The sequence below is a fragment of the Dicentrarchus labrax genome, unplaced genomic scaffold (assembly GCF_905237075.1).
Source record: "Dicentrarchus labrax unplaced genomic scaffold, dlabrax2021, whole genome shotgun sequence".
Lineage (NCBI taxonomy): Eukaryota > Metazoa > Chordata > Actinopteri > Moronidae > Dicentrarchus > Dicentrarchus labrax.
In genome coordinates, this window is record NW_026136718.1 from 6,385,442 (window position 1) to 6,410,315 (window position 24,874).

At 39.5% G+C, this 24,874-nt stretch overlaps 1 protein-coding gene across 1 annotated transcript in view; it reads right to left on the bottom strand.

The window, feature by feature from the left end:
• The window catches only part of LOC127350462 (contactin-associated protein-like 4), a 97,709-nt gene that overhangs the window by 40,867 nt on the left and 31,968 nt on the right, over positions 1-24,874 (bottom strand). The window contains exons 3-9 of the mRNA XM_051377142.1: positions 21,054-21,247; positions 15,418-15,565; positions 13,297-13,500; positions 4,317-4,492; positions 3,662-3,808; positions 1,579-1,846; positions 960-1,109 (exon numbers count right to left, since the gene is read on the bottom strand). Of these exons, the coding sequence (XP_051233102.1) occupies positions 960-1,109; positions 1,579-1,846; positions 3,662-3,808; positions 4,317-4,492; positions 13,297-13,500; positions 15,418-15,565; positions 21,054-21,247 (1,287 nt within the window). The remainder of the gene's footprint in view (positions 1-959; positions 1,110-1,578; positions 1,847-3,661; positions 3,809-4,316; positions 4,493-13,296; positions 13,501-15,417; positions 15,566-21,053; positions 21,248-24,874) is intronic.

Sequence of the window (24,874 nt, forward strand, 5' to 3'; positions counted from 1 at the left end):
CCTGTTTCTCAGCAGAGTTGCATTTTCAGATTCAATGTGGGCACAAGGCTTATTATTCCACAATCTTTATAGCTATTTTTAAGTTCATAAGCATCCTTGTTCTCCACTTCATCATTGGTGTATATGAAGTTTACCCTCATCTAAGCCATCGACATGGGCAGATGCTGAGGTGGCTGTCACATAAAACCACTCTCCGCCAAAGCATGTGAGTGAGATCCATGTCTTATCCATCAGCGATTCATGCTTAAGGTCCTGAATAGTGGCATTCTGTGGACAAATACAGCACTCCTTCTCCAGGCTCTCTGTTGCTCTAATTACAGTCAGATGATCAGGCGCAGAGTTCGACACCTCCCACAAGACGAGGGAGGAAAGATGAGTCACTGTTTATTGTCACTTTGAATTTTAGGAGCTCAAAAGAAGATTGTATGGCAGTGACACTGATGTATGGAGGAAGTTTTTGAAATGTGGTGTCAATATACTAAGTCACAGCACTGGAGTTGCATTGTATGTATGTATTTACAGCATTTATTTGTGTGTGAGTGTGAAAGTATGTGTAGACTTTTTGGAAGGAGAACATATAAACAAGCACTGCAGAGACAGGAGAGGGGGAAATGAAAGAGAAAATAAAATGGAGGGTGATTGGAGAGAGAGGAATGCATCAAGCAAAAAGAGGAGGAGGGAGCGAAGAGGGAGAGACTAAGCAGCTTTATGACTTCATCCCTCTCTGGGTAGCACTAAACCTCCAAAGGAGATCTGGAGATGATAATTATTACCTGAGTACCTCCATGAATTTTAACCAGTTCTAAATGTCCATGTCAGCAGTTTTCACAGCAAGATACTTGAGGTACAATTTGAAATATTTGACAAGAGAAGGCTTTTAGTTAAAGATACACACACACACAGAAAGTCACAGAGATAAATGAAACACATGACGCATGTATTCTTTCGTGTGTTCTTACCACCGAAGAAGAGTTGACTATCTGCGGTTAGAGGGAGTGGGATGCTTGTGTGAGCCGTAGCTCCTTCGTCTTTGTCCACTGTGATGCTCAGATGATCTTGTCTGGAGTTCAGCTCCACAGAATGCCACTGACCGTCATTCAGACCTGAGCCTTTATGCACACACAGACACAAAAATAAATCCAAAATGAATTAGATACTTTTAGTTAAAGTTCCAATGTGTAGGATTTAGTGGCATCTAGTAGTTTTAATTGCAGATTGCAACTCCCTCGCTTCACCCTCCCCTCCCAAGTGCGAAGGAGAAGCTATGGTGGTCGTGAAACGCGTGAAAAACACAAACGCCCCTATCTACAGCCAGTGTTTGGTTTGTCCCTTCTAGGCTGCTGTAGAAACAAGACAACTAGCGTAGAACAACCACTTTCTCCATTTGAAGTTCCTCATTGTGCTTTTGGTGTGAAAGTCCTGTCACATATAACACCATTTATATATATATATATTTAAGCTTAGATAGAACAAATTTGCTGGCATTTCATGTCTGTGGCATGAATCTGAGCTATGAGAATATGTTATGACATCTCTGTATACAACTGACAACAAGTAACTCTTCAAAATTGTACCGACCTGCGCTGAGCTCCAGCTGGGCCCTGCCAGCCTTATTGATCTGTAGGCGGAGTCTGGCCTCACTCAGGTACAGCCAGACTGTGCCCTCCTCCTGCGGGAGGTCAAATGTCAAGAGAAGTCCCGCCTTGTTCCACGTCCTGAACTGTAGTGCCACAGAGACAAACCCTGACCACCATGATGTCAGGGCTGGCAACTGGAGGAAGCTCTGGGAGTCAGTGAACGTCACAGCGACTGAAACTGGCTCAGCACAAGAAAAGGTCACATTGCCCTGAGAAAGAAAGGAGGGAAGGGAGGAATTATTATGAAAGAGATAATAAAACATGAATATTAAGTGGTTGCAGAGGCTGACTCGGTTTGACTCGATGTCACAGAGGTCTCATCAGCAGCTCTCTGAAAAAGGACACCTGTATTACCATATTGATATTAGCTGAGCAGCTAAAATAAGGTAGAAAACCTGAAGCCTTTGCACCGTCTTTTACTGTTTGTCTCACATCTTCTAATCCCAGCATGGCAGCGGGAAATAGAAATGATACAATAGATAAACTGTTCAGACTAGAATAATTGTTTTCAGCATCGATGCAGTTTGATCCAAAGTTCAGAGGCATTAGCATAATGAAAGATGCTCAGCACAATAGATATATGATACGGTTAGTGTTCCTTTATAATGTATTCAGGGGAATCTCCAATGGAGCACAATGTGAGGCACAAATTGTACATTGATTTCCGTTATCATGCAAACATAAAATTCATGTTAAATAAACTTTCCTGTGATGACTTATATGCATCAGACAGCGCCAGAAAGTTTCTCTCTTTCCATCATTTTCAGTCTCTACCCCTTTTTCTCCCTGATTAATTTTTGTTCTCTCTTCTTTTTTTTCTTCCTTGCTTTGGGCTTTCTAACTTCAAAATGTGCAAGTGATGACATTGGTGATGATAATGAAGGAGATGATGATGCTAATGGCAATGATGATGATGACGGGTGTAAAAATAAAGAGGATGATGATGCCGATGATGAAAATAATGAGAATGACAATAATAATCATGACAGTGACCATTAGCATAATAATGACATTGATGAGGGAAGAGGAGAAAATAGTGTGAGGAAGTGCACAAAAAATTTGAAGTGAACAAAAGAGTCAGTCTCTCCAAAGGTTTCTCCTCATTGCAGCATTTGATTAGAATTAATCTACAAGAGAAAGTTAATGAATTACCAGCATGATCAAGAGATATCCAAGGCGTCACTTACAGGACTTTATTAGGATCATGAGAAGGTACAAAAACATCGTAGTCTACTTCCACACTACATTTCAGAGAGAAATATTGCACTTTTTCCTTCACTACATTTATATGACAGCTTTAATTTACTTTACAAATCAAGATGTTTGCACGAAACATATGAAGAGCTTATAAAATATGATGTTTTCTTATAAATTAAACTACTCAACAGTACACACACAGTATATATACTGAGGAACCGCTTGTTTTCTATTTAGTAATCATACTGCATTACCCAAAAGCCTACGAATGCTTAAGCCGTTTATAACCAGTAAAAAATAAAAACGGCCATTACCACAGTTAGTTAATTGAATCAAAATTGTTCCAGAATCCAAATGTTAATTAATTCAAGCTGAAGAATATATAAACAGAGTTTTGCAGAGCTGCAACTGTACCTAAACCCCTCCATCCATAAATTGTAGGACAGTTGTTTTTTTACAAAAGTCTTCTTGGGATCTATATTTGATTTCTATCTTTTTTATGAACACAGCAACCCTTCAAGGGCTCACAAGCACTCAAAATCAAGTTAACTTACAGTACTTCTCACTTTCTGGAGAATTGTTTCTGTTCATGAGTTAAAAAGTTAACAAAAAATCTAAAAAGGGACCACCACTAGTTGAGCTATTTATATCTTATTTTCATAGTATTTACTCTTTTGCTACAAAGGACTGCAAGTATTAAAAGTAAACAGGACTTTTAGCTCTTTTTTTAACCACATCTACACAGACACAGATTTGTCCTTCTGATGACCACTGAATGGAAGATTTCCGTAGGCATGTACTAAAGATGCTGAAACACAATATCTTACCACGACAGAGACCTGGTGGTTGTTCCTTTTAGCCAGGTCTATCAGGTTGAGGTCGTTGTAGAGCAGATTTTCCAGGCAGCCGTGGAAGTTCCTGTTGGACAGGATGGGTTTCTGCAGTCCATGGCTCTGGACAGCTCCCAGACTTAACTGCACAATAAAACAACACAAATGTACAAGTAGGCATCACCCTTGTAGAGCTTTTGGATTTGAGTGGCAGCTTTGGTGTCAAAAAATCAAAACATCAGTAGAAACAGTCTCTTCATTTATAAAAACAGTATTCTTCTTATTTCACTAGAATATGGCTAAATGCACAACTTCGCGTCTCCTCATACACAACCATGTCAGCTGGGTTAGTTTGCAGGTTACTTAGTAAATTAAATAATGAGTGATGTGCCTTGTAGGTGGCTGGAGAAGCGAATAATTGTGAAGGAGTGGTTTGTTTGAAATATTACATCAATAACAAACAAACGGTTTTGGGATCCAAAGTAACTAACATGAATTGAAATGATTATAGCTGCCATACAATAATGAATGAATGAACAATGAGAATACAAGCCACTTTTAAAGTCTACAGGAAATGTGTTTTTGACACTATAAAGCTATTTTGAATGGAGTACCACTTTAAAATTTGTGTGCTGAAAAGTTCCTCTCTCACCTGGTGAATGTCCCAGTGGCTGAGCTCAGCTGGTACATGAACCTGATGAGTGTTTTTATCCACCGTGAGGTTGAGGTGAGTGTTGAGCCGCTCCAGCTTTACATGGTGCCAGTGCTGGTCATCTAGCAGACTTCCCAGAGAAACAAGAAGCTGCCCGCCAGAGGATGAACTCACACCTGCAACGGAGGTGAGGATGTGAAAAACAATCAGTTATGTTGTCTTGATGGTGCATTTGATCGCTGCGTAATGGCTCCAGCTAATGCAGAAATCCTCTTATGTGCACTTCCTGCTGAGAGACTTTGATTATTTTCTGAGGTAACTCAAAAACACTTCAAGGTCCACAGTCTCTGAGTCCTCTCCCATAATGCATTTTCAACAAGGACAAACATGCTTGAAGAAATAATTGTAAAATGCCTCTTATTTCTGGCGGGGTAGGGGGGAAACCTAAAGGAAGGCTTGCATTTTATTTATCAAAACAGTATCAAAAAAGTTGAAGAAACACTGAAGCTTCAGTGGAGTATTTTCATCTTTGTTTCAAACAGGGAGTGGGTCACTGAGGTCACCCTCTCTCATTAGAGCCCATTGCATATCTGTATACTAGCAGGGAGGAGGACCAACTGGGATAGATGATGATGCTGCAAAATGACAGCAGGACATAATTAATGACAGACCCAACAGCAGCAGGTCCAAATCGCTGGAACCATCTCTGCATCTCCTAACATGTTGGGATAGAAAAGAGTTTCTGCTGACAGAAGGAGCAACAACAGAAGGAGCGAGATACACCAAGTCATTAATTATGAAAGACAATTTCTTCAAAGGAGATAGATAGATAGATAGATAGATAGATAGATAGATAGATAGATAGATAGATAGATAGATGTAATTTGTTAATTCCCAACACAAACTGAAATGTAAAAACAATATCGGTGTATGAATAAAAAAAGAGACGTCCATTTGTGAGCTTTAGAGGTGTTGGTATGCTGGAAAACATACAGTGGAATCAACTCACTCATTAACTTAATGAAATATACAAGTTCTGGAACTTAATTGAGCTAGTTTTACATTTTCACAACCCATTAGCCCACTTTGGATTAATGTTTCAAGTTTACTTCCATTAACCTGGATTTTGAAGGCAGCATGGAAACCTTAAAAAAAATGTTTTAACTCGCATTAAATGATTTGCAGTGCACATATTTGTGAACTTTACATGGGGCCGTGCTACCTGTTTTCCCTTTGCTTCCAGTCTTTATGCGAAGCTAATCACCTCCTGGCCCCATCTCCATACTTACTGCACCGACATGAGAGCTGATGACAGCATTTCCCAAAATGTCTAACCATTATATGATTAGGCCATTTAATGAGGTGACCTATTTGGTTAGAGCCTGAATAAGTGGAAGTAGAGTGCGAGTGATCAATACAAGAAATCTGAGGGCAAACAATTATAGAAACACTTAACTTTCATTCATGAAACTCCCTCTCCCTTTCTTATACTGTGCCAGTCTTAATTTCCCTCACTGCTCCTCTCCTTGTCTGCATCCCTATGAGGACACTGTGAAGCAATAACTGCTTGATTTATCCATAGTGAGTAGACTAATATTGAATGTTCTTGTTTTCAATCTGAGGAGTCTGCGCTGAACACTAGTTTCCACTTTCCAGGAGTCTACCGTTCCAGACAGCTCCCTGGGGCAATATCACCTTATCATATTCTGTCTGCTATTCCATTATGGCTCTTTCCTCAAGCTCTAAATCTGTTTATGAAGGACGACAATGACGGGTCTTATCAGGAGACAGACTGTTATAATTGTTTCAGCATTTCAGTGTCACGTGGTGCAACTATTTGAAATATAGCTTGGCTGTAAAAATAATGTACTTTCTCTAAACCAATTCTCAGCTTTAGTCACAGTTGGGAATTGATTTTATTACCATAAAACAAACTAAAAAAAAAAAGGAAACAGAACAGTGATATCCATGGAAAGAATGTCACCGCTGTGTCAGGCCTCTCTCTGTCTCTTCAGTTGAATTCATTTGAGCTTTACTGGCATGAAGTTTGGATCAAAAAACCTGCCAAAGCATGTTCATAAATAAAATTAAGTGAAGAGTGCAAATACATAAAAAAAACTTACAGTAAAAAAACAACAGTAAGTTGACTGAACTAAATAGTTATTCATGTGAATAAATACTTGATAACATTAACAAACTTCAGGAATAAGCAGCTATGTATATGGCTGAAAACATTTGTTGATTCATTCGTGGAAAACTAACTATTTTGATAATCGATTTAACTTTGAAGTCATTTTTCAAAATACAAAAGATTGTCTGGTTCCAGCTTCTCAAATGTGATGATGTTTGTGATCAATCAGTGTGCTTCCATTGATTTGTAGCCCTTAATGCAAATCAATCAGCATGCTCCAGTCCCATTTCCCCTTCTATCTTTGGTTGGTTGGACAAAACAATTGATTTGAAGACGTGACCTTGAGTTTCAACTAAAGTAAATTGTAGTTTGTTCATTGTGTTTTCTCATATAAGATCAAACAACTAATTGATTAATTGGAAAAATAATCAGAAGATTAATTTATATTGCATGAATAGTTAATTGCAGACCTATAGTTATGTATTCCCCTGCCAGTTCTGCCAAACAGTTTCACCAAAAATAGTTGGAAATAGCTCCTCTCTTGGAATTAAAGAAATAGTTATATTTTGGGAATTATTTTGGGTAAAGTTTGTCAATGTGTATCCTAGTACTAGGGATGCACAGACCACTTTATTTTAAACCACAATTACAAGTATTTACATTTGTGCTAAGTTCGAGTACTGATATGAGTGCTTAATAATACCATTACAGTTCTAACAGTGACTTTGAAAACATGTTTTATTGTCATCAGATGTTCCTCACTTTCCGACAAATTAAATGTTGCTAATGTTGTTGAAAACATGATTGACTGATCGTGTAATCACAATGTACCCCTAGTTTGAGTCAGACCATCGACCTTTGTTACATGCCATCCCTCCTCTCCCCTTATTTTCACCTCTCTACTTTCTACTACCAGAAAATAAAGGTGAAAATACCCAGAAAGTATTTTTCTTTCTCTCCCACCATCTTTAGAAGAAGAAATCATTTACATTTCCCTGTTGACAATGTAGCCAGGTGTGTAGCTTATCATCTTTTGATTTGGAGATACAAGGTGTATTGTTGCTGCACACAGAGTGAATGAGCAATAAGCAACTTACTATACAGCAGGAGAGTGTGTTGCAATAAGAGTCCCATGGCTATCTTAGCCGTTTCAGGCTCCTCTGAAAATACAGGGGCTGCTGACTGGAACTCTTATGAGGCTGTTTACAACAGAAACTCCTGGAGGATCACTGTAAATCACAGTAGAAAAAGTGGAATAGAGTAAGCAAATGCAACAGTAATCACCACAATTCATTGTACTCTGTTTCCCCTGCCAACTGGCACACTTTTCAACAGTGCTCTGCAGACGCCTCTGGGAAGATCCGGTAGAAGCTGTTGTTGCTCTGTACGATTAGTGATTGTGATCATGCCGATGTTTTGCCACTGTAAAATCTGAAATATTCTGTTTTATCCACCCCAAAACACAGACAGCAACCACAAACCAACCAGTGTGTCCTTATTACTGAGGATGCAGAGAAAAGACAGGTTATCACTTAACATGCAGCCTGCCCTGCACGCCTCTCTGACGCCATCCTAATTTAGTCAGCAATACTTAACGCCATTCGTCCGGAGTGCACTGGAGCAGGAAACACTGGCCCTCAGTGTATTTACTGCTGTGTATTACAGCTTCCTGGTGACAGTTCAGAATTGAACTGAATTATGAAGCAGTGAGCTACATTATAGCAAAGTGACATTTTGATAAATGCAAAGTAGAGAGGAAATGAGATGGTTTTGGATAGCGGGCATAAATCTTAATGAGCCAGCCAATTTATTCCAACTGCTTGGACAGCCACAGGGAGACAGAGAGGGCGTCTCACTGTTGTATTTATCTGTTTGTTTGCCAGTCTGTCTGCCTATTGCTCGGTCTGCATGTATGTCTGTCTTTCTGTTTTCCATTCATCATTAATTTATGCTAATGGTTGTTACACTGTGTCTAACAAAAACACATCTGCTCTCACTGTGCTCTTTATGTTTGTGTGTTTATAAGCTATAACATATCCCTGATGCCCAGTGTTAGCCATCATTAAACATCTTTAGCTCTTCTGTGTCTCAGCCAGCTTGTTTCCCTCATGATGCGACATGTATCACTGTTAAAGAGAGGCTCGGGACAGATGGGATCAGGTTGCCAAATGGGGGACATAAGTATGAAGAGCCTCAGAGAATAAAGTCTGGAGCTATGGAGATAATGCATCTAAATCTTTAGGTTTTATCTCTGCTCCCTTCGTTTGGGCTTCTTTTCTCTTCTTTTCTCTTCTCTTCTCTTCTCTTTTTCTTGAGCCAACAGCTGACTGTGGAGGAGCATGCTGTGGCTCAGGGTGGATGCTCCAAGCTATTGATCTAAATTACACTGTCTGCCGACTGCAAACTCCTTGGAGAGTGTGAGGGAGGGACGGGGTAGTGTGAAAGAGAGAGAGAGATGGAGGAGAGAAAGACAAAGAGCATGCAATTGAAAAAGGCAAATAATCGCCTCTGAAAAAAAATCAAGCAGGGGCAGAATTGGGGCGACATATGAGAAAAGCTGTGATAAATAACAATGGAGAGAGAGGAAAATAGAAAAGGCAGAAATAAGGGTGCAGCCAGGCAGGCAGCCAGGGGGAAAAAAAGAGAGCAAGAGACAGAAACATGCAGTGACAGCGCTGTGATTGAGCCGGAGGATGGCTTTTTTTCCAGTATTGACTGTATCACTGGATTATCATAGCTCAATCTAATCTCTGCTCCGTTACAAACCAACAGTGTTTATTTTCTTTCCTGGCTACCCAGAGTTCTTTGAGCTGTTTGTTGACTATCTGCTCAGGTCTGGCAGAGAGATGTGACAGACGTCACTCAGGGAGTTGATGTCAGACTCATGGCTTCTGCAGATAACACCTCTCTACTGCTGACAGATAGACAATACCACCAGGGAATTAATACTTGTCCACCCCTTTCCCAACAAGAGACAATTGGACAATATTCTGTTTTTATTGTAGGAGGGTAGAGAGTGAGAGAAAGAGGGATTAAGGATGTGGAGGATGGAAGGAAGCAGAGAGAAAGGTATAAACAATGTCTACTCCATTTCCTAGTAAGAATACCCGCAGACACCCAGGATTTTTAACATGTGAGTGCCTGTGTACTGAATGAAGGATGTGTTCTTAATGCAACTGCTACCTGGAAATACTCACCTCCAACCTTGAAATGTTGCTGTTACTGTTATGTAATGTAATTAACTTCAATAATTTCTACATAGAAGCCATCAACCTGTCTGTTAGACCCCATCCCAACTAGGCTGCTTAAAGAAATCGTACCCTTAATTGGCACTTCTTTACTGGATATGATCAGTCTTTCTTTATTGTCAGGATATGTACCACACTCCTTTAAAGTAGCTGTAATTATCTCTCCTGTACTAGTTTCTCTGCACTGGCTCACTGAAAAATTTAGAATATAAATTAAAATCCTCCTCCTCACCTACAAAGCTCTTCATGGTCAGGCCCCTTCATATCTTAAAGAGCTCATAGTACCCTATTACCCCCACTAGAACACCTCTGAAAGTAGGGCTACTTGTGGTTCCTATAGTCTCTAAAGGTAGAACAGGAGCCAGAGCCTTCAGTTACCAAGCTCCTCTCCTGTGGAACCAGCACCCTCCACATTTAAGAGTAGGCTTAAGACGTTCCTCTTTGATAAAGCTTATAGTTAGAGCTGGATCGGGTGAGTCCTGAACCATCCCTTAGTTATGCTGCTATAGGCCTAGACTATCGGGGGATTTCCCATGATGCACTGAGCTCCTCTCTTCCTCACTCTTTCTGCACTCATTCATGTCCCATTAATGCATGTTACTAACTTCACTTCTTCCCCGGAGTTCTTTCTCGTCTCGCAGGTTCTCATGGATCCTGGTGGAGCCTCCTGCCATGGTGCTGCTTGACTGCCATGGCTAATATCACTGATATTATTGTTATTATTATTATTAATATTATTATTACTACAGTTACTGTTATTACTATTGTCACTGCTCATTGTCCCCTATCGTTGTTGTCTGTCTGTCTGTCTCTGTCTCTCTCTCTCTCTCTCTCTCTCTCTCTCTCTCTCTCTCTCTCTCTCTCTCTCACCCCAACTGGTCGAGACAGACGACCACCCACCTAGAGCTGAAGGATCTGTCCTAGGTTTCTGCCTCTTAACAGGCAGTTTTTCCTTGCCCCCGTCGCCAAGTGCTTGCTCATGGTGGTACTGTTGGGTCTCTAAATAATGTTATAAAGAGTTCGGTCTAGACCTGCTTTATTTGAAAAGTGTCCTGAGATAACTTCTGTTATGAATTGGCGTTATACAAATAAAACTGAAGTGAAAAAATGTAATTGAATTAATTGGATCAATTCTTTCACCGCAGGAATTTCTTCTAACAATCTAACTAACTCGACTGACCACCACAACATGCCTGCTTTGTTTCATGTCATTCCCCATTTATCTCTTATTTCCCGTCATCTCTAATGTCAATGATCTAAAAAAGTCATAACATGCTGCCCAAAATACTAAAAAACTAATAAAATGAAGCGTGAAAGTGGCAAAATCTTTTCTATAATAAGTATCAACAAAGTGAAGTGTATAATCTTTAAATATATTCCTATAAATACCCTCCAAATCCTGACCTCCCCTTTTGCTCTCATATTCTACACCCCTCTCCCCACCCATTTTCCATCACTCATTTCTTACTCTCCATCCTAGGAGGTCTGTCTTGCCCAAGTGCCATGGCAGATTCCCCATCAAAGCTTTTCCACAATGATACGCAATCCAAGAAACACAATATTGAATGAATTCTTTATAAATCACTTAAACATATATTGTTGATGGTGTGGTCCTTGCAAGTGAAATGTGACTTAATCAGATATGCAAGATAGAGGCTCCATTTCCTCATGGGGAAATGTGCCAAAGTCCGGATGAGATTCCTATATCCCAGTATTAATGTTGTTAATGATGTTTTGACCTATCAAGCCCTGCAGTGGGTATCAGGTATCATACATATATATGTCCGACTCTTGTTTTGTCCCCCATCAGGAAACAGGCCAGTGTCAAGAAGATGACAAATTACAGCGACTTAAAACTGTTTTGATGGGCAGACTATCCTGTAATCCTCCCAAGCTCTGTATTTAAAATCAAACTTAATTTAAGAAATCCTGTTTTTCTTAGTTACATATTCCCGGGATGTAATAATATTAAAATTATAGAAAAACCCTAAATGAAAGAAGCAAAGGAACGCTTGGTGAGCAGAGCACCACAGTACTCCAGCAGCCAGATGGCATGGTTGATGAGAGGTCTGCCATATGGTGATAATACGACGGCCTGGCAGTCCGACAACACCTCAGGTTTAACCTCGCTTACACCAACACAAACACACACACACACATTTCCTCCCACAGTGCCCCATTCTTTGCCGGTACAGGCCATTGGATCATGTTATGCTGCGCTAACCCACTGTGCTCCACAGAGTTCACTCACAACATGTTGCTAGCATCCATCATAGATTAAAAGAGAGAGAATATGAGAGAGGATGTCAAGCTGAGCGAGAAACCGAGCGAGGAAAGACACAGTTGATTGAGGGAAAGTGATGAAAAAGTATGGGAAAAACAGAGAGAAAGAAAGAAAAAGAAAAAAAAGCCAAGAGTAAACATGTTCTCCCAAACAAATTAGGCTTAAAAGTAAATCAACAACATGTATCTTTCCATCTTATCTTTCCATGTACAGACCTGTAATAAATGCACTCATGCAATGAACTACACCAATTACCCAAGTTTTTCAAAACCTGATTAGTTTTGTCGGAGATATTGCTTGAGACATATGGATAAACAAATAAACACTGTATAGAGCTAATCAGCATAAGCAGAAAGAAGCATAATTCCCCAGACTTTCCTCAAAATTGGATCAGTGGTATCTCAAAAATCGCATCTGACAAACACACAAACAAACCAGCAGATGGACGGAGACTGACTTGAAGCTCCCTCCATTTCATTGTGGGGACAAAAATGTGAGAGATATTAAATTCCTTATATAGAGACGGGATGATGGACGCTCTGGAGCCTGAGTGAGTGCATAATTACACGGTGCAGTTTAGGCGTTCAGCTGACATTTACTCAGAGCAATGAACAATGAACGAACAGATAGACACAGCTGCAGTCTGCCAGAAAAGTCGTCCAAGAGAAGTTTGAAAATAGTTGATTAAATTCAAATATGCAAAGTTTCAGCCACCCGACATTACAGGCTTTCAACCCTTGTCCTCATGAAGTCGACTACTGCTGTTTTTTGTCCTGAAAAACTTAACTGCATTCACCACGTTCCAGGTGTAAAACAGTCCATAATTACATATTATGTCAAGAATGAAAACCCGCAGGACTGCAGAGTGTTATCGGCACCGGCTGCCACCAGCCAACAAAGTAACCTGCAAACGGCAAGCCAGCCAGATCAGCCCCAGGAATCTGGATGAAGCTAGCTGGTAGGACGCCCTGATAGTTCCCCTTGTAGAGCTGGTGCCCCATGTACCAAGCCCTTGCTGCAGTGGCCATGGGTTTGAATCCGCTGTGTGTCATCCTCTCTCTCTCCCCCTTTCCTGTCTTTCTTCAGCTGTCCCATCCAATAAAAAAGAGGCAAAAAAGTGCACCCCCCCAAAAAAAGTTATGTTAGCTTTGACTTGTAGACTGGAAGGTCTAATTTTTTAAGTTACGTTACAACCCAAAACAACAAACAAAAAAAGTGATTAATGCATTCAAATGTAAATGCTTCATAATCTGACATATGGAACCTTTAAATAGTTAGTTTAAACAGTTTCTCTCGTAGAATAATGTTGTAGGCTACCTTGTTGGTGGTAGAGCAGCAGCCGTCCTTTCTCCAACACCACAGTGAGGCTGTGATCTCTCTGTCCCTCTGCATGGAGCAGCGTCCCAGAATTCTTCAGGGTTTTAAACTTCAGAGAGATGGCCTCCATCGCCATCCAGCTCGGTCTCACACTCAGCCTGTAGATCACGCTGCTGCTGCCATCGAAGTGAGCCACGTCAGAAGCTACAGAACAGCAAAGAGAAGGAAGAGCTTTGATATGCAAACAACGTCAATGACAGAAATCATTGCGATTTCACCAATTTCACCAATTTTATCCTTTTAAAATACATACTACGCAACACTTTAATGTGAAATTATACCTTATTAGGCTGAATTTCTCATAAGTAAGGCTGAAACAGTGAACAGTCCAACACAAACTGTCAGCTGTGTAAGAGGATCATCAGATGTTTTCTTCCAGTACCATTTTATCAATGTATGAATGTTGAATGTACTAATGCAACTGAATATGGAGCTATTAGTATAGACATTTTAACCTCTTGACATCCAGTCTTCCCATTAAGATATGAAAAATCTTATTCCACAGTATCACAATTATTCTGTGTTAGCTTCTCCCAACTGTTCATTTAAAATGTTCAAACCCACCAAAAGGAAATATCGTAGGTATATTGTGCATAATTTTATACATATTTCAGCAAGGTTCAGCCTGGCATTTCTGGTATCTTTGGAATCTCTGCTAGAATTTCAAATAAACGTCTGTGATTTCAAACTATGGCTGAAAAGTTTGTATTGAATAATGTGTTTGAGAGTGTAATGTGAAAACTGTAGCCCTGTAACAAGCACACTATACATAAGACATACATACATAAGAAGTGTGAGCTTGTGAATAAGGAAATAATATTTCAAAACATACCGGGAACAGGAACTTCTTAACATTCAATTGATGTTTTTGATGCAGCAAAGTTTAATCTTTGAGCTGATTTTTTTGCTGTGACTTAAAATGCTGGAATTGCTTGTATTTTCACAGCTGATGAATTTGTCATGTTCTGAAAGTTTCAGTCTTTCAACACGTTCTCCCTCCCAACTCATGAAATGCTCTGTCAGACACTGTAGGCGCCTTCTTAGCATCATTTCTGGGCACATGGGGCTCTGTGGTCAAGTTAGCAATAATAACTATGCAATGTGCGGTTAGTTCAGAATAATGCTTGCATGGTTAATGTTGTGAAACGTTAACCAGGAAACTATTTTCTTAGGTTTAACCTGTCACTCTACAGCTGTCGCTATCCATATCAGGCAATTAAAACCCTCAAAAAACAAAACTACTGCAACACAATGAATAGTGCTCTCCTGGGTTAAAGTCCTTTGTTTGTTTGACCCATCCATCCACCACACCTTCTCCATTAGCGGATTTTCTGGATCTTTATGTCTGGTGGGTGCATTCATAAATGACACATACCTGCACATCCACGATGAGTTAGGAGTGAAACCTAGCTGTGTTATTCAGTCCTCTGTCGCCATATGAGGCAATGTGACCAATGTAAACTGCACTAGTGCATGATGATGTTTTTATCATTTGGATGTATGGATTTTCTCTGTTTATTCCTATTTGAAAAAAACAGTCTCTAATGAGCTGGAAACCCATTGGCCCCTTAATGTACCAACCTTTCAAACAGCACAATAAAACCATATGGTCTAGTTTTTGCTAATGCAGCAAAAAAGACCAGTGAGAGTAATTAAATGTTATTGTTGTGAAGGCAGAATTCATGTAAATCTGTAAGATAAAAATAAATATGTGTTACCAACATAATCAGTGTTTTCCTCAAAGCTCACAGGACCAATTAAAAACTGATGTTATGTTTACCATATAAAAACTGACCCCTACCACATCGTGTGTGTCATCAAATGTGACTTAAGAATCTTGCACATTATCGACCACTTGTATGCAGTTAAATATGTTATAAGTAATAAAATATTACTAGCATATGTAGACTTATTACAATAACGAATGCTGTAATGTAAATCTGCCTGAGCAGGAACATAAAAAAATCCAGTTTATATCTTTGAGTAGACATCTTTTGTTTATTTAAGGCATTAGCAACAGACAGAACTGACAAAGAAGTCAAATGTAGACGGAACACTTACTATATCGACATCCATATATCTCCAGTCTGAGTCCGATCCTCCCAGTGGGGTTCCAGTCCAGAGGAATCAGACGGAGGTAGCGGGCTATCACCGGCTGTTTGAGTTTGTACTGGACCACTGTGTCTGCATTACTGTTTCCTGGAAAAGCCTGACACAACAGGACAATGTGTTAGTTTGCTTCATTTTTACATCCGAGCATCCCTGCTATACTGGATGCTCTAGCAGCAAAGTACTAAATCGCTCCTCGAGCACCTTAGACAGGAACTGAAGATTTTTTTTTGTACTTTGATATTGACATAATAAAGATTTTTCCTTGGGGAAGGTAGACTCTTTTAAAGATATGTGACCATGTTTGTAATGAAAGTTTCTTTAAAAGAAAAAAAAAGAGAAGTCTCTGAGAGTAGTCTCACTGATATTTACAATTGGGCTGTGGAGAAAAACTCTCCCTAACCTGTCTGATCCAGAGACAGTCTTCCTGCATTTTAAAACTTTGAGCTCACCGAGGCCATTGATCCTAACTGCTGATAACGTCCCTCCCTCTCTCTGTCCTGGGATCAATAACTCTGGAACCTATTCTGTCTCCGTACTAAGCCTCTCTTAAAAAGACTAATGGCCTCTTTTTTCCCAATCAGCTGCCTGTGGCAATCTAGTGGGATTCTCTGGCTGACAAGCAAAGAGCACACACACAGAGCAACACACGCATTAACATCTGTGAGGGTTAAAAAAAAGCGGGACTTGTGGTTTGTGCACGCATGTGTTTGAGTGCATGTGCTTTGCTTGTGTCTGTCCTCCCTACTTGAGAGTGTGTGTCATGTACCGATGTGGCTATGTGAGTGAAATTGGCTTTCCTGCCGCTGCATAATTGTGATCTCAGTGGCGTCTTCAGTGCTTTGAAGGGCTGAGCTAGCTGGGCAGCGAAGCGTTAAGCTCAACAAACGGCTCTGTTTCCTGCTGAGCAGGCTGAGGAGAGTGGCATCTCATTTACTTCCCTGAGCATGTTTTGAAATATGAGTAGCCTCTGACAAGACCTCAGTCAAGGAGAGAGAGGAGGGGGGAGAATGAGGCGAGGAGGAGAAGGAGAGAAGGCATGAGAAAGAATCGGAGAACAGTGGTGGAAGAAATACTTGGGTGCTTTCTTAAGTAAAAAATACCAATTCAACCATGTAAAAATACTCCATTACAAACAAAAGTCACAAGTAAAAGCCTGTCGCACATGCAAGTTCAAACATGGTGGGTCATGAGATGATTAATAGTTCACAAAAGAAGAAAAATCAAAGTTCTTTGATTTACTTTTCTCTAATTGTTTATTTTGTGAAATATTGGATACATTTCACCTCATTAGGCCTCTCGCAGCTATTTAAATTAAGCCATCTGTTATAATTATAGATATAATTATGTATAATAATATATAATTCAGATATTAACTAAAAAATCTCCTCAAAACAAACACACTGGCAGAGATACCTTCAATTGAGGAGGACAGTTACTGCTTTTAGGAATCAGGCTAAAGAAATCTAACGAAGCCTAGTGGGACAAATGATTTCTAACAACAGATATCTCAACTAAACACACAATCTATAAAGAAGTTATCAATAAAATATCATCTGATTTTCCAGCTTTGAAAAGGTGGCATGGATCTAAGCTGCATGATTGCACTGCTTGGAGAAGAGCTCAGTCCAGTATCAGTGGACTCCCAGTAGGTTGCAGAGGATTAGTTAAAGGCCACACAGCACTTGCTGGAAATGCTAATAAATAAAGTCTAATAAAGGGTCATAGCTGCAGATGATATGGGAATGTGTTACTGTTCAAAAGTTTGGGATTGATGTATTCCAGACAATTTGTGTTGTGACAAAAGTTCGTATTAAGCCATATCTCATTATTTGTAATAATAGGGGGTTTTGTCTTGACTTCCTAATCAACGACATAATTAGTGTCAACATAAATTAGGAATTAGGAGATAGCATTTTAAAAACAAATTAAAACAATAAATAAATTATTAAATTAAACCGCCAACTCTGAAGTCTAAAGGTGAAATCAGTCTTTGGTGGAAACGCTAACAACTCATCGACATCTGAAACAAGCAGTGCTGAAAGTATTCAGATGCTTTACAGTACAAACATCACACTGTAAAAAATACTCCAATACAACAAAAAGACCAGTGTGAAAAAGTGTTACTTAAGCCAAATTACATAAGTAATATTGGCCTAATTTGTTTAAAGTAAAAGTACACAATGCAGCAAAATGGTGCTGTCTACCTTAAAATGATACTCAAGTACAGAACTTGAGTTAAAGTACTTAGTTCCACCACTGGAAACCGATAACAAGGAACCTAGTTACACCCTTTATGTAGGGGGTCCCATGCCAAAAAGGAGCAGGACCACTTTTTAACAATGCACTGTACATAAACTAATGTTTTATATGTAAAATGTTAATATCAAAAGTAACTAGTGACGAAAGCGGTCAAATTAATAAATAAAATATATCGTATTTGTCTTTTATATTTAGTTGATTCGAAGTATAAAACAGCATCAGGTGAAATTACTCAGAATTACTCAATAAAAGTACCTCTACATTTTATTTAAGTACAGTAGTTAGATGTACTCGTTTATTTTCCAGCACTAGAGAGCAAAGGAAGAAGGACTGATAGTGAGCTGTGACTGATACAGCTGTTTTTGCAGTCAAATATCCTCCTTAACCGACACACTAAGCTGGCCTGACTAATATATAGAGCTTTAAAAACACTCTGAGAGCTGATCTGGGTTTATCACCTTTCATGCTGAGTGTCAAATCAACAAGTTCTTAAGCTGCAAGAAGTCATGCCCTGTTCTCTCTCTTTAGTGATGACTCCCAGGCTTCGGAGAGTTTGTATCCTCCACTGTGGGAAAATCATATCCTGTCAAATCGAAATCAAACGCTGTTCTCCAGGCTGCTACTGTAACAAGAAGGGTGTACTGTCTTCCATGAAGGAGAGAGGAGATGCTTGACTGCCTCTGAATCATTGTTCAATCAACGGAGGACCGCATGGCTTCCTGTCATTCTGACAGACAGTAGTTTGCTTGCTAGTGATCAGTCATTCTGCAGTCTGGTATTCTCTCTCTTTATTGAAACATGGAATGAGCACTAGCATAAAAGTTGCAATAAAATGCTGGAATATAATGATTTTGAAAGCAGAAATGAAACACTGGGGAACATATGCAGACATGAAGTAACCTGAACTATACTGAAGGAAATCAGAGGAAAATGCCTCATCTGTAAAATTCCTCCCCAGTCTGCAGGGGGTACTCGAGTATCAGGTGCACTCCAGAATATCTAAAGATCCCCTCCAGAAACATGCACGCAATAGTGTTTGGAAAAATAATGTGTGTCTGAAAGGGTAATTTCCTAATTGAAACACCCAAATTGCACCTACTCTTTCTACCTCACAAAAATTCTTTATGCAAATGTTGATAATTTCTTAAGTTTTCCTGCTGGACACAAGATGTGTCCTACTCCAATTTTCTACATCACATTTGTATACTGGACCAGCACTGACTTCCACACTACCTCATCATGCTCGTAGGCCCCGTCCCTTAAAAAACGTATTTCCGATGAACACAGAAACGTTCTACTTTGAGCAGATGAATGTGAAAACACCCTTCTAGTGTCAAACTCTGCACAGGGAAGCTCACATCCAACTGAATAAGAAGAACAAAACATATCTTTGAGTGAAGGGAGACTTTAAGTCACCACATGGATGTCTCAGTCAGATTTCTCTTTCACATTTACATTTTAGGCACTGAGCTGACACTCTTATCAAGACTGGCTCACAGTGACGGAACTGGCATGTGCTCCATCGGCGACTTGCTTGGAGACGGTTGATGGACACACTCGCCGCTGCAGGAATCAAGGCTGTGACTTTTTGTGTACCAGGCAGTCTTCATAACAACAGTACCAGCCTCCTGTCAGCAGAGGTTTAACTGTTTGACAGCAGCTCCATGCTGCCGACAGAGCCCTGCCCAGGTTCCTTTCATTGTTCCATCCATTATTAATAAAGAGCGAAAGGCTCCTGGTGAGCAAGCTTGACGCTGCAGGCAGTACCAGTCCCCACAGAAATGTAAATTATGTCTATGACAGTGAGGCCAAATGTATTTTAACTTCAATGAACCTGAGTTGTGAGCTGCACTCCCTCCCAAACTGTCTTCATAGTTATATCGGTATGTATATGATTTTGTTACCCAAATAACTACAAATGGTGCAGCAGGTTTTAACGAATTTCAACACACAACCAAAGTGCTAATATAGTTGTTTTTGTTTGGTACATTTTTTTTGTTACAGTTACTTCGTCATCACAGAAACATTTTTTGAAACTTTCCCTCGTGCTACATTGAAGGATGCTCCAACAGCCAAGATGAATCATATTTTAAAAAACCGGAAAAAAACGTTAAAACAAGTTTCAAATCTCTGCAAAGTAAACTCCAAACCACGATAAAATTAGGTATCTGATGCCTCCAAAGGATATGCGTGAAAAAAAGTAGTTTGTACTGTATACCTGTACTGAACAGCCGTACTCAAAGGCAGAGTCATAGAGACAGGGAGACATAATGAGCGTTTGAATGTGGGAATAATACTGTATATGGGGCTGAAATGTTCAGACAAATGTCATTCAATAGTGTAATATGTTTGTAGACATAACAATTGTTGAGAGAGAATTTCAAACCCTGCCTTTAGAAAGTTAAAGAACCCTCCCCACATTTCTGAGTTTAGACAGCAGCAGGGTTTCAGATGCAGTTTGACTATCTAACAAGCAGTTTGGTTGGAGCATATGACACCTTAATTAACTGCTGCCAGAAGCAATGGCATTATTTTTACAAGCATTTTTACTTGCCAATGTGTTTAGCTTTATTGACCTATTGTATAAGTTTTAACTAACCACATTCTTTCAGCTGACAAGGTATTATGATTTTATTTGTATTGCTATGAGGTTTCCTGCAAATAACCTTACATTTTGTAACACCTACACACTCTAAACTTTCAGTGCCAATCAGATTTTCATTAGTTAGAAATTAAATGATCATGAGTGGCATGGAAAAGTTGTGTATTTAAATAAATCCGTGCTTTGTCAGTATGCAGGCATTGCTTTTGTATTGATGCGTGTTTTCCTTGCACATGCAGAAAAGGCAACCCTGTCTCCTAGAAATTATGTTATATATGTATACTAATATGTATTTTCAAATTACATTTAATAGGAAATGTAATTGCTGCCTGGATTATGTTCACAGACTGTGAGGATGGTGGTGGGGTGGATGTTGGGCATACAAGTGCAGGATTTTGAGCTTTGGGCAACAAAAGCACTTTGTTTCGATAAAAGGTTAATACATTTCAAGCCGCTATTGACTTTTTCAATATTTTTAAGACCATGTCCCAGTTACTTATCATGTGCTGTGATAAATGCCTAAATATGACCATAAAGTTGTTAAAAGCAAATATGGTTTAGTAAAAGCAGAAAAAACTAAAAAATACTAACATTTTGTTCGGATTATAGAAATACTTCGTCATTACGTTGATATGAAAAGTAATTGAGGCAGTATTACGTTTCTTTCTAAACGCATTTGCTGTTGCAAATTAATCCTGCTTTTCATTAATTTTTTTAGAGTTACCCCTAAGCTGTCTTCCTGCCGGTGCTGTCTCCAGTTGTGTCCGGTGTCGCTGAACATCAACAGGTACCCCGTCAGCCAATCGGAGCTGCCGTAGCGTCCCTGCGTGGCAACCGCAGTGATTTGGGTCCGCCTCCCCAGATCCACCTCCAGCCACTGGTATCTGTCTGAGATGAGAGGAGACCAACCTCCAGCTCCTGAACAGGGGACAGAGACAAAGACTGTGTTTTAATGACAAGAATCACCTTTAACTTCATGTAATAATGTGTATGAGTGTGTGTGTGTGTGTGTGTGTGTGTGTGTGTGTGTGTGTGTGTGTGTGTGTGTGTGTGTGTGTGTGATGGAGAGGAGGGGAGATACAGAAGCCGGCAGAGGTGACAGAGTGAAGTGCGAGGATCTGGAGACAAATTGTAGAAGTGAAATGTGATTCATTACATTTTAATCTACTTGAAATGAAACTTTAAAACTGTGAATTTATAGTCTAGAGTCGACACTCCGTGCTAAGATTTTAAAGCTGGCCAATAATAAATCTCCCAGTTTGGATATGAATGCAAACTACTTGTTTATATGTTTGAGTAATGTCCATAGATTAGTGGTGAGGAGTTTGTGGATGACAGGAATACCAAAGAGAAGGGGTATGGATAGTATTGGGAAGGTATCTTAGCTAATGCTCTGTTTCTACAGCTATTAGTTGTCAGCACATTCAGAAGAAAATCCTGCTTTTAAGTTAAAAAGTTGCTAAATATAGCATAAACATAGTTTATCCCATTTCTGGCTTTGATTTAAGTCCACTTACATGCTCACAGATTTAAAACCCTGCAATATGTCAAACACTTCCCCTGGTTTTATGATGATTAATAATAAATCCTCATAATCAAAGACATTAAGTGGGATATATTTAAGTCACAAACACCTGAAATAAATTGATTTGACTGTGAAGCAGCAGGATGGTATTTAAAGCAATTTAATGTCTCTCCACAATTAAGTATCAAGATGTGTCCTGCTCTGATTTTTATGGGGCTACCAAGGTGACAACGTTCTGAGGGTGAGTGGAATATGCTAAGAAATCATTTAATAGCTTGTTCGATCACATTTCCTGACACGACCTAAATCATCAAGTGGAAGCTTTTGTTTTTTTCTACAGTGATTTGCAGAGCTGAAGTCCCTCCTATGTTTTTCAGGGTAACATGCTCCCTTCCTGTCCTGGCGACAGCTGTTGCAGCAGCTGGAGAGGACATCCAGGGATGTATGCGATTAACTCACACTGTGTTTACTGTGCAACCCTGTAGGATGTCTGTCACTGCAATGGCAAACTCTTATATGAAAATATGCCAAGGTAATAAGAATTAGATTTTGAAACCATTGTATTTATTAAGAGCCAGTGTGTAACATTTAGGAGGTTCTGTTAGCAGAAGTGGAATATCAATGGAAAATCATCGGTGTTCATGAGTGTATAAACAATAATAAAGCTGTTTATATATACAGAAGCTGTGGGTCGCTTTCTATGGAGTCTGCAATGTTCAATTCAATTCAATTCAATTTTATTTGTATAGCGCCAATTCATAACAGAAGTTATCTCAGGACACTTTTCAAATAGAGCAGGTCTAGACCGAACTCTTTAAACATTAATTACAGAGACCCAACAGTACCACCATGAGCAAGCACTTGGCGACAAGGGCAAGGAAAAACTGCCTGTTAAAAGACAGAAACCTAGGAGAGATCCTCCGGCTCTAGGTGGGTGGTCGTCTGTCTCGACCAGTTGGGGTGAGAGAGAGAGAGAGAGAGAGAGAGGCAGAGAGAGAGAGAGCGAGAGACAGACAGACAGGTGCACAGCAACAACAGTATTGGCAATGGCAATCTAGCAGGACCATGGCAGGAGGCTCCACCAGGATCGACAAGAACAATGTTGAACTGCCATGTTTCTACATTAGCCCAGAAGGGACAAACCAAAAACTGGTTCTAGTTTTTTTTTTTTTTTTTGCGCATTTTGCAGTCACCATAGTTTCTCCCTTGCCATGGAAGGGGAGGATGAAGCAACAGTGTTGTGATCCACAACTACATAGATGCCACTAAATCCTACACACTGGACCTTTTAAACTTCAGTGTGATTTCCACTAATTTAAGGGCCAAGCAGCAAACAGGAATAGTTATACCAAAAGACTCTAAGGACAATATACAGTATGTGGCTACATCAGTACTTTGACGTATTTCAACATCTTTGCAGTTATCTTTGTTGTTAAAAGGTGAAAGTTTGAAAACTTAACTTTTGAGCTGCATCATCTGATAAACAGCTCTTTACATCAAACACATGCCTATGAAAAGTGTTAACTTATTAACTTTTATTAACTTAGTGTTCATGTTTTATTGACTCTTTTGACACTAATCAACAGAAAAAATACCTTTTAATTTTAAAGTAAAAACAGATCCCTACAAGTTGATGTAAATTAATTAAAACTATATAATACAAAATATTTGTATGCGTATTCACAACCTTCAAGTCTGTATTTAGTAGATGCACCTCTGACAGCAACATCAGCCTTGAGTCTGTGTGGATCAGCTTTGCACATCTAGCGATTTTTCCCAATTCTTTCTTAAAAAGATCAAAAGGTCATATAGGTATTATACAGTACATTTTTGATATGGAGACTTTGTTTCAATGATGGCAAAACTGAGGTAGCTGAAGAATTTCACATTTTGTTAGGGAGTGAATTAGGAGAACTGATTTTACTTATTTTTTTAATCTTTTCTTCACTTGTAAACATTCAAAACAAACTTTTTAAAAAATGCCATTAAGTTTCAGTTACACATGCTTGTGTCCAGTTAATGTTGTATAAAATGTCTGTTTTAATCTTTTGGCACAGTCTTCCCTTTAAGAAGTGAAATAAATGTGCATGGTATTTAAAACTGATGGTTCAGCAAAAAGCCAAGCAAGTAACAAAATGACTTCATTTGAAGAAAGGAAAGGTCTCAGTTATGAATTAACCTCACTGAGAAGTCCAGATCCAAACAGGAAACAAACCAGGAACCCTCGTGACTTTATTGACATATCATACACTGTATTCATGGGATGTGTTTTCATTCAGAAATGTTGAACCTGTTGCAGACAGTCAGAGGGTCAGAGGAGGTGAGAGAAAAGGCGACAGTGTGGTTTGTGTCATGCAAGGAAAAAGAGAGACAGCAGAGGAAGAAAAGGGAGACAGAGAGTGAGAGTCGTACCTTAAAACAGTAGCCAACCTTTACAGAGACAGAATTCACCCAACTGGAATTTCATTTCTATGCTGGATACATCTGGCATCCCCTGTGCGTGTGTGCGTGTGTTCGTGTGTGTATGTGTGCATGTGTGTATGTGTGCATGTGTGTGTGTAAATGATAGAGAAAGGGGGAGAGAGAAGCGAGAGCTATGGCAGAACTTGATTATTAAGAAACATTGGAGGTGATGGAAAAGGCTGCTACAAGATAACGACACTTTGAATACTGAGAAGGGTGCGTGTGTGTGTGCGTGTGTGTGCATGCTTAGAAAAAAGTGCTGAGTCAGGGCAAAGCAAATCCATGGCGCCCGAAAAGCAGATGGAGGGATTTCTCCCCTACAGAGCACACACACATACACACACACACACACACACACACACATGCATGATAAAGCAGCCAGTCTAAAGAGCACTTCAGACTGCGTTGCCAAGGTGATGTCATGCTGACACAAGTCCAATTCAAATCAATACCACAACACTTCAGCCCGAAGTATACATACAGCCTGAAGTGAACACATTACCTCATCTCATTACATCTTTTTATCAGGCTACTTTATTATAAAATAGCAAATAATT